The sequence below is a fragment of the Canis aureus genome, chromosome X (genome assembly GCF_053574225.1).
Source record: "Canis aureus isolate CA01 chromosome X, VMU_Caureus_v.1.0, whole genome shotgun sequence".
Taxonomy (NCBI): domain Eukaryota; kingdom Metazoa; phylum Chordata; class Mammalia; order Carnivora; family Canidae; genus Canis; species Canis aureus.
The window spans coordinates 106707219-106723773 of NC_135649.1; the positions used below are offsets into that span (position 1 = coordinate 106707219).

The window sequence follows — 16555 nt, forward strand, 5'->3', positions numbered from 1 at the left end:
TATTATAGGAGTCTCAGCAAAGAACTAGAAGAGCAGAAGGTAAGGGTGCTGATAATACGGAGTCCATCGCTGCCCCTCTTATCTTGGAACTACATGTTCCAACACCTTGGAGATTAATATCCGTACCTCAGAAATGCCTGCCAAGGAAGGCTGGGATGGGTTTTGGCTTCCCATGAATCTCTTAGAGGTAACAGCCTTTCCCCTTCCTGATGCACAGGTGGTGCCATAAAATCTAATTAAAGGTTAGCTTGATTAAAGGTCAATTAGGGGGATCCCTGGGTGGCGCAGCGGTTTGGCGCCTGCCTTTGGCCCAGGGCGCGATCCGGGAGACCCGGGATCAAATCCCACATCGGGCTCCCGGTGCATGGAGCCTGTTCCTCCCTCTGCCTGTGTCTCTGCCGCGCTCTCTCTCTCTCTGTGACTATCATAAATAAATAAAAAATTTTAAAATAAAAAAAAAAAAAAAAAAAAATAAAGGTCAATTAGGTGCATGCCTACCCTCTGAGGTACATGGGAACTGTATGATCTCACTACCATGCCCTTTCTTTTTTTTGTATTTTTTTTTTATTGGTTCCATGCCCTTTCTTCCTGTCCTTTCGCTCCATAAAATCTGTGGGCTATAGTCTGGACTTTGCAGAGAATAACTACACAGCTGCCATGGATCATTCTCTGCCCAATCCTGTCAGTCAGTGTCCCTGAATAAAACTCTGTGTAGACCTATAGAATGGCCTACTTTGATTTAGGGTCACAAAGTACCTTCTCAGTTTGGGGGGGGGGTAAATTTCCTTCCCTGGAAGAGGATTTACCTTCTTAACCAATTATACTTAAAGCTGTTTAGGAAGGTGTAATTCAAGTCAGTAACATATTATTAGTTGACTTAAAAATGTTATCTAGAAAACATAATTACCTGATAGCAGTCTCCTTTAAGATTGTCTAAGACGTCGCCACATGTTTTCCGCATGTATTTCTTACATCCATCAATCACCATTTGGTCGATGTTCAAACAAGTCAAGGAGAAATTTATCCTGAATTTGGATCTACTAAAGAATTCTGAAATAATATTTTAAAGAAAAAGTAAGGGCACCGGGGTGGCTTAGTCGGTTAAGCGTCCAACTCTTGATTTCAACTCAGGTCATGATCTCAGTGTTGTGAGATCATCCCCTGTATTCGGCTCGGCATGCAGTCTGCCTGAGATTCTCTCTCTGCCTCTCCCTACGCCCCTCCCTGTGCGCACACTCTCTCTCTAATAAATAAATAAATAAATAAATAAATTTTTAAAAAGATTTTATTTATTCATGAAAGACACAGAGAGAGAGGCAGAGACACAGGCAGAGGGAGAAGCAGGCTCCATGCGGGGAGCCCGATGTGGGACTCGATCCTGGGACTCCAGGATCATGCCCCGGGAAAAGGCAGGTGCTAAACCACTGAGCCACCCAGGGATCCCCAATAAATAAAATCTTAATAAAGTAAAATCAAATCTTAAAAAAAATAAAGGTAAGACAAACAAGGTTTACAACACTAATGTAGATATCAGATTTACTACAAAAAAAAAAAGAAGAATGAGACCATGATTTCATTTTTATACCAAGGTCACTCAAAAAGAACTAAATTTTCTCTTCTCGTGAAGACCTTTCAGAAAGTGCTAAGCAGTAGACACAAAACCAAGGTTGCTTTCTCTTTTTCTCAACTACATCATCTCTGCTGCTTTGTTTGTAGCCACATAAAAAGCCTATTGGTTAGCCAAACTGTGGAAGGAGCCTCAGTGTCCATCGAAAGATGAATGGATAAAGAAGACGTGGTCTATGTATACAATGGAATATTAATTACTCAGCCATTAGAAACAACAAATACCCACCATTGGCTTCGAGGTGGATGGAACTGGAGGGTATTATGCTGAGTGAAAGAAGTCAATAGGAGAAGGACAAACATTATATGGTCTCATTCATTTGGGGAATATAAAAATTAGTGAAAGGGAATAAAGGGAAAGGAGAGAAAATGAGTGAAAATATCAGTGTGGGTGACAAAACACGAGAGACACCTAACTCTGGGAAATGAACAAGGGGTAGTGGAAGGGGAGGTGGGGGGGGGTTGGGGGGGTTGGGGTGACTGGGTGACGGGCACTGAGGAAGGCACTTGGTGGGATGAGCACTGGGTGTTATGCTAAATGTTGGCAAATTGAACTCCATTAAAATTTTTTTTTAATTTTTAAAAAGGCTATTGGTACTAAATGGAAATGTTTGTTCAAGGCAGTATTTATAACGCATTTGCCTCATAACAGTAACTGGAGTCTTAAGACAAAGAAGGAGGAAGAAAACGTAAGAACCCAATTGAACTTGATCTCCAAAGGATATCTCTACCATAGTGACCATCTTTGGTTTCAGTTTGACTATTTCACATAATATGCCCCCATCTCCACCCCCGAGAATCAGTACATCTTTGCCACTGTAATCTTCTTTTCCACTGCCCATGATGGCCTGGGTATATGCCAAATCACTCTCCGCCAGATCTAGGGAGGAAAAACAGGTACAAAATGGTTATTCTACCCAAACCCACACTGTAACTGGACTCATCACACTAGAAAGTGCTGGAATCTAGTCTAAAAGGCAATTTTTTTTTTCATTTTCAATCTTCAAAAACTGTAACCATGTGCAGAAGAGGTACTTTTTTCTTTTTTGATTGTGGACTTTTCATCAACCCTACTCATCTGACACCCAATACAATATATTACATACAGATACCTTGGTCGGTAGGGGAAAAAAATTCAGTCTTGAGAATGTTCTGATATGCTAATTAAAAACAATTACATCTTTTATTACATGAAATATGACATCTAAGAGTTGTTCCAAATAATAAGAGAGGAGAAAGTTAACCAGGGTTTAGGGGAAACAAAACTGGTCAGGAGTTGCTAATTGTTAGCACTCAATAGCGAGGACACATGGGTTCATCATACTATTTTGTCTACTTAGGTTTGAAATTTTCTGTAACAAAAAAGATTAAAAAAATAAGCAATCATATTTTCTTTATATACGTATAATCTAAATACTCAACACTAAGAATACTAAGAAAAAGGAATTATTAAGACAAAGTTTTCATGATTCTGCTATAAAACATCAAAGCCTGGGGCGTCTGGGTGGCTTAGTTGATTACATATTCGGCTAGCTCAGGTCATGATCTCAGGGTCGTAGGTCAGAGCCCCAGGTTCAGGTCCAGCTCTGCCCTGAGCAGTGTCTGCTTCCTCTGTCCCTCTGCCCTTCCCCTTGCTCATGCATTCTCTATCTTTCAAATAAATAAAATAAAATCTTTTAAAAGTCAAATAACAAAAGAAAACATGAAAGCCCAGATAATCCACAGGTTAATAGGACATAAATATTCCTTTCAAAAAAACAGCACTGCCAAGGACAAACTAGGACAAATCCATAATGGTGGTATTTGTCAGGAAAGCACCACAATCTAAATAAAAAACACTGTCACTTTGCCATGTGTTTGGGGTAGGGATGGAATACTTACTAACATCCCCACTAAGGATGAGAATATTTCCAAACTGCTTCGAGTGTAGAATTTTAATGTTCTGATAAGGTGAATCTTCATCATACACCACTTCATCTATGTCATACTCAACCAGGCGACCATCAGCAGTGGGCCAGTATCTGTCGATGGCCCCTCCTCGAACTATGGGTGGTAATCTGGAAAAAGGGAAAACAAGAATGAGCCTTACAGAGGAACACTGCTAATGGTAATGCTGCCTTGAAAGTGAACCTGGAGGCGGCTCAGTTGGTTAAACGTCTGCCTTTGGCTCAGGTCATGATCTCAGGTCCTGGGATCAAGCCCCGTGTTGGGCTCTCTGCTCCATGGGGAGGCCTGCTTCTTCCCCACCCCACTCCCACTGCTTGTGTTCTCTCTCAAATTAATAAATAAAATCTTTTTTAAAAAAAAGTGAATCTGGAGGGGCGCCTGGCTGGGTTAGTCGTCAAGACCATTCATCCCTTGATCTCAGGGTTGGGAGTTCAAGCCCCGGGTTGGATGTACTACTTTAAGAAAAAAAAAAAAAAAAAAAGCAAACCAGGAAGGAGTGTACCAAAGCAGGTCACATGACCTCAGGCCAATTCCTGAATAGTATACAAATCTGAAGCTTGAGCTTTCAAGCTCTTTAAAATCTTTAAAAAAAAAAAGATTTTATGTATTTCAGAGAGAGAGCGTGTGCGCGCACAAGCATGAGCAGGGGGAAGGGCAGAGGGAGAAGCAGACTCCCCACTGAGCAGGGAGCCCAACACGGAGCTCGACCCCAGGATCACGGGACCACGACCCAACCCAAGCTGAAGGCAGAAGCCAAACCAACCAAGCCACTCAAGGACCCCAGCAGGAATCTCTTAAGACTGCCTACACAACCACACTGCCACTACCACATTCGTGCAAGCGCACATGGATGTAATACCATCATCTGGTATAGAATCCATATTCAAATACCCCCACAACTGTCCCAATCATGTCATTTATAGCTGTTCTGCTTTTGAATGAAGGATCATATGCTGTATTTTGTTTTCCTTTCTAACCCTCATTTCATCTAGTAGGTTTATTGCCCTATGTGTTTCAATACATCTCAGGAAGTCCAGACCAGGTATTCCGCAGAAAATCCCTAAGGTGGATTTGCCTGAAGATCTCTTCATTAAAGTCAGGTTGGCATATATTTACACAAGCATCACCATCAGGGCCAGAAGATGTGTGCATGTCCTATTATTAGAGATGCTAACTAAATGTGACCACTTGGTTAAAGTGGATGGCATCAGATCCCTCCATTTGCAAAGGTACATTTTCTCCCTTTGAAATTACTAAGCAGGCTGCCGAATGAAGGGTCTGATCTCCCAATAAACCTCCAGTAGTGGCTTTGGCATCTAGACGATTCTTGCCTGAATCAATTATTACTAGAAGGGGACTGCAAAGTGATGATTTTCCCACTCCCTTCTTTTGTAAATGCTCAGTATTTCAGACGTGAATGTATTAGAAACTACCAGCAGAGGACACTAAATGACAATGAAAACCAGACCCAGAAAAGGGGGTTGGCAAATCTAACAGGAACACAAAATGAGAACTCGCTGCATACAGAACACAACTGCATCCAAGTCACGTGTTCTCAAACACGGTGGTGTTCAACAGTAAAACAACTGTATGCTGAGATCTGCTACCTCGGACTTGCTGTAGTGAGGAGTCTGCCCTCCCACTCACCTGTTTCCGGGAATACAGTCTGAACCTGCCCTACTGAAGCTTCCTCTGAGCTAACACTATTAACTATAAAGAACACTAAGATCGGGGTGCCTGGGTGGCTCAGTCGGTTGAGTATCTGACTCTTGATTTCAGCTCAGGACATGATCTCAGGGTCATGGGATAGAGCCCCGACTCTCACTGGGTGTGGAGTCTGCTGGAGATTCTCTCTCCCTCCGCCACTGTCCCTCCCGATACTTGCACTTGCAAGCACACTCTCAATAAATAATCTATTAAGAAGAAAAAAGGACACTGAGATTTACAAAGCAAATTTCCATGAACTCTCATTCAATCCTAACAACTCCTGATTTAACCACTTTTCAAGTGAACAAATACAGCTGCTGGAATGTTCACAGACCAGAGGTTTGTTTTGTAAAACGTAGAGCTCCAAACAGGCAATACCAACCACCTCCTCCACCATCAGCAGCAAACAGAACTTGGGAGAGGCCTCTTCTGCCCCTGGCTGATGGTTGGCGGGTGGAGGGAGGTGGGAGAGTAAACCACTTGTGACATTAGATGAAGGTGACAAGTATCAAGTCATGGGTTTTGGGATGCCTGGGTGGCTCAGTGGTTTAGCGCCTGCCTTCGGCCCAGGGTGTGATCCTGGAGACCCGGGATCGAGTTTCCCATTGGGCTCCCTGCATGGAGCCTACTTCTCCCACTGCCTATGTCTCTGCCTCTCTCTCTGTGTATCTCATGAATAACTAAAATAAATATATCTTTAAAAAAAAAGTCATGGGTTTTCAGGGGAGGAAACCCATCCTCCAGTTGACACTCAGCCAGCTAGACACAATTACTAACTATGCACAAACTCAATGAAAATAAATATCCATTCTCAACTGTGTCACCAAGTGCTAAAGATCTCTTTCTTTGATTGCAACACAATGGTTTATAATTTTATTTCTTTTTTTTTAAGATTTCATTTTTAAGTAATCTCTACACCCAACATGGGGCTCAAATTCAGGACCCTGAGATCAAGAGTCGCATACCACAGTGACTGAGCCACCCAGGCAGCTCACAGCACAGTGGTTTTTAAAGACTGGCCAAGAAACAAGGATCTCTAACGGGTTGAGGAAGCCATTGATCTTGATGAAGTACTCCTCCTCGCATGAAGTGCATCTCCTTGTCATGGGCTATAGGAGATACTCTGGAGCCCTGCACAACTCTGGCTTCAATGTTCACTGCTAAAAATCAAAAATGACTCAGAAAGTCAGAATACATCCTGGGTCTCACATACACTGCGTCAACTGTGACATCTCCCTCACCTCCAAACCTCAACAAAACTTAATGGATGTAAGCTTATTCTCCTGGTTTCTTTCTTTTGAAAAATAGAATACAAAAATAAACTTTCTAATACTGAAAATTCAGATTTAACTCACCAGCCACAGGGGAATACTAATTTCAGATAATGTTATAAGTTACTGTTAATGATAAAATTTCTAAACAGGTCATTCTTCAGACAGAAAAATGGCACCATCCTTGTCCTTTTGAGGCCAAACCAAAAAGCCTGCCATCGAGTATTCCCAATAACTTCTTGACTCCCTCTACCCTAATTTTATGAAAAGATGTAAGAACAGGGACATTGCAAAAGCAAGGTCTGTATTTTGAACTGAAAATCTGAAGCTTAACTGCACTCTCACTTATAAAACTCCTATTGCAAAAACAAAGACTTCGGGATCCCTGGGTGGCTCAGCGGTTTAGCGCCTGCCTTCCGCCCAGGGTGTGATCCTGGGGTCCTGGATCGAGTCCCACATCAGGCTCCCTACGTGGAGCCTGCTTCTCCCTCTGCCTATGTCTCTGCCTCTCTCACTCTCTGTGTCTCTCATGAATAAATAAATAAAATCTTAAAAAAAACAAAGACTTCTCATGAATCCTGAAATCTATAAATGCTTTCCATCTATTTACTTACTCCTAGAAGTAGCCCCAATAAAAAGCAAGACCAAGAAAAATCAGAGGCATTTTATCTATCATCGAGTTAACACATTTCAGAACACAGCAGGAATTCAAGTTGGTGCATAGATGAAAAACTGCAAGCACGGAAAGATGACAAGTCCAGAAAAGTGTGTGGGTGTAGACATGTTTTTAAGGACAGGGAAGAGGGAAATTTTAGAGCTGAGGAAATGCATACTGAAGTTAGGTGGGGTAAACAAATCTAGGTGCTCCGACAGATTCCAACAAAGCAGGTAAGTTGTACACTGTTAGGTTCGTTTACCAGCAGTTTGCTGCTTTCTACCCTACCAGAGATTAACCAACCTTCTAGTTCTCTTACATCAGTCCTGGAGCTTTCCTATGGGCTGATGAAACTACGCATACTGAGCTATTAAGTCCTTCACATACTAGGTCTTGCCAAAACAAATTCTATCTTCTAGAAAGTGTCAACGACGTAAATCTGTATTCTGGTTGCTTCCCTCAGTGATGGCTCATAGTGTGTGTTCATACATTTTGGTCTTGTTTGAGTGTGAGGCACCCATTAGTTCAGTCAGTCTACCATGTTGCTGGAAGCGGACGCTACTCCGGGAAAACGCCACCATTCCAATTATTTTACCAGTGAAATAAATATGAAAGGACATTGAGGAGTGGACTTACCGCTTCACCCGCCCAGTACTGTCCTGACTCAATTCTTTCATTCTTTCTTCTACTTTGTTCAAAAGCTACAATTAAAAGAAAAGAAGTCAAGGGCTTATAGAATAAGCGGAGTGGAACAGCTAAATTTCCAGAAGGCTGAAGCCACTGTGACAGAGCTGTGTGATACTCCCGTCCTCCTGCATTCCTACAGCAGCCTCCAAGCCTGGCTCAGTTCCACACCCACACCAACTAGCCCACATGGCGCTGACCTAGCCTTAGTGTAAGTCACCAGCAAGATAATGGGGACAGGAGAGAACCTAAGGATAATGCAGATATCACATCCTGCTTAAAGGTTTACATTCCATCCAATGGAAAGTAAAATTACTCAGTATTCAAGCAGTCGAGGGAATGATGGCAAGCCAGGTTCCTAACAATTGAGGAACCACTGTTTTTCTTCTAAAATCACTTATCTGTTGGGAGGAAAGTTTAAAGTTAGCTGGGAGATCAGCAATTAAGCAAAATCATTTTATCATTAAAAATATGAGACTTGATGATCCTCAAATACTTATAATTACAAGTAAATAAAAATTAGATAAATAAAAGTGAAAACCAACACTGTCAACTTCTTGGCCTTGCGAATCACCATCATAACTCTGAAGATCCAACAACACCAATCCATGTGGGTAAATTCTCAAATTGGCAAAGCTACAAAGGAAAGCATAATTTTAAGGTTAGGAACTGTATCATGGCGTTCAAAAGAAAAGACACCAATCCACCCAATTAAAAGGAAAGACCATTGTTCTTTTTGTCCCTAAGTTACAAAGTTAACCCTTTTGCTTTCTTAGGAGAACCTCTTAGGGGTGAGGGAGTCACCAATCATTTAGGGAAGATTTATACAGTCACCTTATGCTAATGTTTTCATACATAACAGGTTCTTGGGCCCAGAAAGTGATTTAGCAGCAAGTTCTGTGAACCTGATTTTTTCAAATGTATATATATATTTTCTATATATATATATATATATATATATATATATATATATATATATATAAATTTTTAAGTAAACTCCACTCCAAGTCACAACCCTGAAATCAAGAGTCACATACTCTACCGAATGAGCCAGCCAGGTGTCCCTGTGAACCTCAGTTTTAAGAATATTCCCTGGCACGTGATCCGGCCAGGTTTAGTAACCACGGCCTTAAAGTGAAGAGAGGGTAAGAAGCACAAACTAGGTACTCCCAATTAACCTTCAGAGAGTTCAAACTAGAGCCGTGGTTTTCTGACTGCAAGCAGGTGGTGGTTAAACTGATTTAGCTTGGGGACTGCAAACCAGATCCAGCCTGCAAGACATTTTTTTGTAAAGCCTGCAGACTAAGAATGGTTTTTACATTTTTTTAAAGATTTTTTTTTATTTATTCATGAAAGACAGAGAGAGAGAGAAGCACAGAGGGAGAAGCAGGCTCCACGCAGGGAGCCTAATGTGGGACTTGATCCTGGGACTCCAGGATCACACCCTGAGCCGATGCTCAACCGCTGAGCCACCCAGGCGTCCTGGTTTTTACATTTTTAAAGAGTTGTTTAAAATACAGAGAATGCGACAGAGACTCTTCACGGCTCCTTACCGAACAAGCTTTCTGACCCTTAATTTAGTGGGTCAGCACATTTTTCTTAAAATATCAGAGTGTATCACATGCAATAAAAGTCAGTTATCTGGAGAAAGTATTGTTTCGATCATAAATGTGTATATGTACTGTAGAGACACAGACGAGTATGCACGGGCTTATAATATAAAATTACTTCTTGGGGAACACCTGAATGGCTCAGTGGTTGAGCATCTGCCTTTGGCTCAGGGTGTGATCCTCGGATCCAGGGATTGAACTCCCCACCCATCAGGCTCCCCATAGGGAGCCTGCTTCTCCCTCTACCTATGTGTTTGCCTCTCATGAATAAATAAGTACCCTTAAAAAAACTATTTCTTGGTAGAAGTCATAGTTAAAGAAACATTTGAAAAATACTAAATGACAAGAATTCTATTCAGAGTACAGGCTGTGTGCTTGGATTAAAAAGTAAACACTAGTAGTTAATTTCACCTTCAGCCTTTAAGTGGCCCCCCCAATCAAGTTCAGGCCCAGGAGACCACAAATCATTTACACCTGAATGTGCCTATCATCCTTTCCCCCTCCACCACCATCAGCACAAAGGACAGGAGCTGGGGAGAGGGAAGGGTAGAAAAACATTAACCTTAACCACTTGGTTGGTTCTAGCGGTGTCCTCTGTCAGAGACCTCCAAGAACACAACCGATGCTGGAATTTAAGATCAAGTACCAACTTCAAGAGAGTAAAACCAGAAAAAAAGAGACAGGAAAAGTTGCAGGGCGGGTGGGCTGGAGAAAAGGAAAAAAAGGTGGCTGAGGACCAGGGCCTCAGCATCACAAAGTGGCCATTAACCAGAAGAAGTCAGGCCAGAAGCAGGGTGCAGTTCCCCTGGTCCACCTGAGCTGGTGCCTGGTCGCCCAGGCAGGGGTAGATAAGTGAGGTTTCAGGACAGGTACCATGGGGATGGGTCCCAGTTGACCAAGTGAGAAAAGAGGGAGACCAAGGTTGAAAATAAGTTTTTAAGCGTGTCAATTTTCATTTTCTGCTTTCAGAAGCAACTTCTAAACAGCTCTTGTCATCCAAAATTCTGTTCCAGGAAGAATGCTAGGCCCCCCAGACAACTGGAAATGGTGTCAAGAAGTGAGGTAGAGAGGTGGGTGGGGCCGGGCTACAAAGGCAGTTTAGTTAGGAGATTCTAAGAGAATCAAGGCTTCAGAGAGCCTGCCGGGGTGACAAGGTGACATGGTTCGATTTGCTGTGGTTCCCAAAGGATGGACCACATCCAGGACAGCAAGAGATTGTGGCAGGCAAGGTGGAGAAAAGAGGCCAGGACAGAGAGGGGCTGAATGCAAGCCTGCAGAGCTGGAAGGATAAAGGACAGCTGCAAACCTCTACTTCCAGGAAAGGTGCTAGGGGCTGGAGCATGGAGGAGGGTAGGTAGGAGGGTTTGGTGGTGGTGTTGATTTGGAGTCACGCTTGAGGAGGGAATCATTTTAGATATATCTGAGGTATCTGCTTAATACATACGTGGAGATTTGCTACATAGTTGGAAATACAAATCTGGGTTGGGGAGAGAGGAGCCAGGAAGACTCCGGGAGGCATTAAGAAAGAGAAAACCAATTACCCCCCCACACACACATGGGGTGGGGCACGTTGACTTATAAAGAGAATAACAAAAGGGGGTGCTCAAAAGTAAAAGTTCCCCTCATCTTCCAGCATTGCCTTCTGGGCTTCAGTGAGATCCTGGGGGGTGGTTATTTTTCCTTTTAATAGAAAAACAAGGGAGAGAATGTGGGACACTAATGAAACCATGTGGAATTCTAGTACTTTGTACTCATTGGGGGAAATGGAATTAAAGCCATTGAAAATACCCAGGCGTTCACATGTGAAAATTAACAGTGCCAATTATGAAGCATCTTACTAGTTTTACATACTAAACCTGTCTAGACAGGATACAAACCTAGACTTAGGAAAGTGCAAAGAGCTCAACACTCCGGGGTCTTCGATTATTGGTCAGTTCTCAATTTAGATTTCCTTTCCTAGTCCCAGAACACACTGGCTCTCATCTACATATTGATTAGGTAAAGTCTAGATAGTCTATAAAGGTCTTAAGGAAAAGAAAAAAACTTGAAACTGGGTATCTTGGATCCCCTCAGCTTCCTGTCAACCTCCCGGTAGACATTCTCATTCTGCACTTGACTACAATCCGCATTAATTGCTAATAACTTATCATGGTGAGGTCCACTGACCAGCAGCATCAGCACGCCCTGGGAGCTTGCTGAAAATGCTATTTACAGTGCTGCCCCAGAGCTGCTGCATCAGAAACTCTTGGAGTGGGGCCCAGGAATCTGCTGTGACCACGTCTGAATTGTGGCTTGCCAGTTCACACTGCTTCTGCTGCCCAGGGGTTCTGGGACCTGGCCACACAGCAGAATCACCTCGGCAGGGGGGAAGGGGTGCTTTGGAAAAATATTGATGCCCAGTGGCCTCAACCTCTGGGAGAGTGACTGGGGTAATGGCCTCTTGTGAAAGCACTCTCGGGAGAGTTCTACTGTGCAGCTAGGGCTGTGAAACACTGAATTCTAGCCACCCACCCCCGCAACAAAATGTCACTGAGAAAATAAGAATATCTGGATACTAGCCCTCCACCCCCCTTTTCTGACTGGCCCCTATCCCCCAAGAGCTGACGTGCTCAAATCTGAAGGCCGCCTCACCTGCCATTTTTGTTTATGTAGGTCGCTAGATAACCATGGTCTTGCCAGGTGTGCACCGACTCCGTCATCCCTTGCTCCTGGAAAATGGACTGGAGGCCTTTTAGAATGGTCTCGCCATCAGCTGGAGAAGAGGAGACAGAAGGCAAGGTGGTCAGGATGAAACACATTCCAAAGGAAAGCCAATGAGGCACGGTTTGAGGACTGAACTTTTTAAGAAAACCTGAACAAAGAGTTGCCAATGTCACTCACACCCGTGACGAGAGGCTACACAGATTACCAGGTAACACAAGAAAGACACCAAAAAAAAAAAAAAAAAAAAAACAACCACAAAATAATTGTGTCATGGATGCAGACAGGTGTTCAGGCAACTAAACAATGTTTAGTCTAATCAGAAATCAAAGAGACGCAAATAAATGAGCTTCCATTTTAGAGTAAAGAAGTTAATGAGGATATACAGTACTAGAAGGGACATGTCCACCCGCTGTTGATGGGTATTCTAAAGGACTTCGAAACTTTTGGCTTTATGCTCCAGGTATCTCGCAGTAAGGCTGGGTTGTTATTATAATAGGAAAAAATAAAGGGGGCCACTCAATCATACATTTCTAAATGGTAGAGACTGTCCTTATGGGACAAGGAACTCCTTGTTCTCACTCCGCACTGTGACCCCCTCCTTGGCCAGTCGCCCATCTTCCCCTCTCCCTCCCACCCACCGCCAAAGTGGAGCTCAGTATCACCTGTAACAATGGGTAGGACTTCGGCCAAGGTTATAGAAAGTGCATTCATCTCTGCAGGGTCAACTAAAGCCAGAAACTTCAAGTACATCCAAGATTATGACAGAGGAGAGGCAAAACGCAGTTTGGTCCCCTGTAGTTCGATCTGCCTGCCCCTAACTGCCTGAGAAGTGTTAAGGCAAAGAACTGAGATGGGACAAAAGGAATTACTCTGTACCGTCCCATGAGCCCTCCACGGGCCGGTGCTTTTTCCACATGACGGGGAAAAAACAGTGTGGGCTGCAAAGCATCAAAACGAAGAGTATGTACAAAGAGTATGTCTGTGACCTGAACCCAGGCAAAAGGAAAAAAACATTCACAGCTGACCGCAGTGTGGTTTCTCAAGAAAATCACACTAGAATTTCTTCCATAAACTAAGTAGTGCCAATGCCTGGACTAGAGGTTAAGATTTTTTTTTTTTCACCTTACATAGAATCTATCTCCAGCAATGTCTGGAACAGTGTTCCGAAGACCTTCCAGAGCACAGGGAAGAATGAAGACCACAAACTGGGTTCGGAGGCTGACGTAGACAGCAGATATGTCTTATTCTGACAGGCAACATCTTAAAAATCTAAAGTTAGTTGCCACTTAGAGCCCAGACTTCACCTATCCCCACTGTACTGGGTGGAACGGTGGCCCCCAAAAAGATATATCCACATCCTAACCCCCAGAACCTGGAAGCGTGACCTGATTTGGAGAAAGGTTTTCGCAGATGTAATTATGGACCTAGAGATGAGATCATCCTGGATTATCCAGAGGGGCCTAAATCCAGCGACAAGTGCCCTTATGACAGACAGAAGAAGAGACACAGGGATAAAGAGGAGCAGGTGAAGACAAAAAATTAGAGACTGGACCGCTGAAGAGCCACAGGCCGAGAACACCAGAAGCCACCAGAAGCTGGAAGAGGCAAGCCAGATCTCCCCTAGAGCCCTTAGGAGGACCACGGCCTGGCCAACAGTGTTTTCGGACTTCTGGCTTCCAAAACTGGGAGAGAATATGTTTGTTGTTTTAAGCCACCCAATTTGTAGCACTTTGCTCTGGGCTCTGGTGACTCACACACCCTCCAAAATGTGTTATTTTCAACTTCACTAAACACCATAGCAAACAGCGTGGCCCAAGGGGCGGGAGGGCATCCTTTTTTAATCCTTCCAGTCCCTGAATGTGGATGGAGCTATTAGGACGGTGCAACCAAAAGGCACGGACACCACTTAAAACCAAACCAGATGGGTGTGCAGCCCCGAGCCCCCCAACAGGAGCAGGTGGAGACAAGAGGGTCACGACCTCGAGACCCGTAGGAGGCAGGAAACAAAGGGACCTCACACTTCTCACGGCCCCACCGGCTGGGGCTCGCCCCCACGGCGGGCACCTCCTGGAGAGGGCAGCCCCCGGGAGGCCCGCGGAGCCCGAGAGCACCCCGCGGGCGGAGCCGCTGCCAGGGCGAGGCCGCTCGCCAGGGACAGGGCGCTGCAGCAGAACGCACACCCCCCGCCAGCGCAAGCACCGACTGACGCGACGGGTGACCGTGTCTCATGTGCCTTCGGGAAACTCATTTGGCAGAAAATAGCCGGCTTCACTATTCTGAAATTGGTTTCAGAACTTAAAAAGGGGGGAGCCTGAATTATACCCTTTGAGTGATACTCGGTTGTAAGAGAGAAATCCACTCCCAAAAAAAAAAAAAAATTTCCAATTTTAGGGACGCCTGGGTGGCTCCACGGTCTAGCATGTGATCTCAGTCCCGGGATAGAGTCCCGGTCGGGCTCCCCGCGGGCAGCCTGCTTCTCCCTCTGCCTCTCTCTCTCTCTTTCTCTCTCTCTCTCTCATGAATGAAATAAATAAAATCTTCAAAAAAAAAATTCCGATCTCAAACTTCACAAAAAGAACTGATCTTACTCAGTGTGCTTGTCAACTGAAGCCTGGCAGGGCCAAGCCACCGTGGTGAACACGGGGCGCCCGGCACGCCCGACGTGCACGTATCCCAGCAGTCCTTGCCCTGAACAGGAAAGCCACTGTGTCATTATTCAATCCCTCCTTGGCTAGAACAGATGTTTTCTGTTTTGGAAGTGTATAAAACAAATCATCACTCCTGGTAAACGGCCTCAAGACTGGGTTCTGTTGGCACAGTACACCAGGGAACACAAGTCCCCTCCGCTGGTGAGGGGGACAGCCCACACAGGGCCACCCTGCAGGTCACTGGCCAGGCTGCACAGCGTAGGAGCACCTGGGCCCCAGGGCTGAGCCGGGGCGAACTATCTCCTGGGCCAGGAAAAGGGGTGGCTTTGTCTCCTACAACCCCTGACCCGGCCAGGGACAGCCTGGCAACCGCCCCCTTTCTAACTGGCACCAGTAGCAGAAAAGCACCGATGGGGCTAATGGAGGCCCTCCAGTCAGCCTTCAGATGGAAGAAAAACACATTATGAAAGACCCGCTTGAGAGTTGTCACTTATTTCTATACTATGGGCTTGCTCCTCAGGTCAGAAGAAATCTGCCAGGTCTGAATGTTATTTCTGGCTGTCACCGCCACCTGGTCTTTTGTGGGCACTGGACATGCCCAGCCCTGCGGGGCTACAGGGACCGGCCCCCTTCTACACTCTCCTCCTGTCTTCTTGTCCCCCACATTGCTCCCGGGCCTGAGAGAAGACTCCAGCAAAGGGCTCCAGAGCTAATCAACTGCCCAATAACTCTTTTCCAGAACCAAGGTTTGAAAATGAAAACAAAGCCAAAGACATGAGCTCCGTTAGGTTCAACAATGTGGCTTGCTTGGTCATCTTGATCTCAGGGGCTCAATAAATGCTTTGTGGGTAAATGAAAATTTATTTCAGCTGGCTAAATTCATCATCCATATGGCTAGATCTTTGCAGAGTTTCCAGAATATCTAAACCAGTGGTTTTCAATCCTAGCAGCACATTATAATTACCTGGGGAGTTTTTAAAACCAGTATGTCACATCCTAGATCAATTAAATAAAAATCTGCGGGTAAGAACCAGGCATCAGTATTTTTCAGAGGTCCCTGGGAAATTCCAATGTACAGCCATGGTTGAGAACCACCGAGCTAAACCACTAGATACAAGAACAAGAAATCCCCACTATTTCCTAACTAATTACACTCAAGTCACCCAATGGTTATAGAAAATGTTAAAATGGGTCTGAAAAAAGCCCAAACTCCTTACTAACAACAAGTAGCCTAGGACGTGCCCCAGAAAATGCTTTGCAGTTATCCAATTTCAGTCTTCATGCCTGTCTAGTAGAAACATGTAACATGACCAAACAAAACGTACTTGACTGTATCAGGGTTCCTCAACTGCGATTGACAACATACGGTGTGAAAGAGTGTCTTGTCCCTCACAGGTCTTTGGCAATCCCAGTCATACACACAAGTAGGTAGTGCCCCCTTTTGTTAAAAAAAAAAAAAAAGACACCCCCACCTCCCAGGGGCAGAAGTGGGGCGGACAATACAATTCCTTGAGAACTACTAGATACTCCACAGGAGTGAAAATAAGCCTTAGGTCAGAGCATACCCAAATTTAGAAACACAAGACTGCAATGTCATAAATGGCTGCAAATCAGAAAACTTGAATTTTTTTTTTATTGGTGTTCAATTTGCCAACATATAGAATAACACCCAGTGCCCATCCCATCAAGTGCCCCCCTCGATGC

At 44.4% G+C, this 16555-nt stretch overlaps 1 protein-coding gene across 6 annotated transcripts in view; it reads right to left on the reverse strand.

Annotated features, from left to right (window-relative positions):
* Window positions 1-16555, reverse strand: part of SMS (spermine synthase) — a 54571-nt gene that overhangs the window by 17681 nt on the left and 20335 nt on the right. For 5 of the 6 annotated variants that reach the window (XM_077888131.1, XM_077888127.1, XM_077888129.1 and 2 more), the window contains exons 2-7: window positions 12132-12252; window positions 8436-8526; window positions 7843-7907; window positions 3508-3683; window positions 2350-2506; window positions 908-995 (exon numbers count right to left, since the gene is read on the reverse strand). In XM_077888131.1, coding sequence (XP_077744257.1) covers window positions 908-995; window positions 2350-2506; window positions 3508-3683; window positions 7843-7907; window positions 8436-8526; window positions 12132-12199 — 645 coding nt within the window. In that variant the 5' untranslated portion in view covers window positions 12200-12252. Of the gene's footprint in view, window positions 1-907; window positions 996-2349; window positions 2507-3507; window positions 3684-7842; window positions 7908-8435; window positions 8527-12131; window positions 12253-12865; window positions 12969-16555 lie in introns of those variants that run through there. The other variant, XM_077888128.1, reaches the window with a different exon arrangement.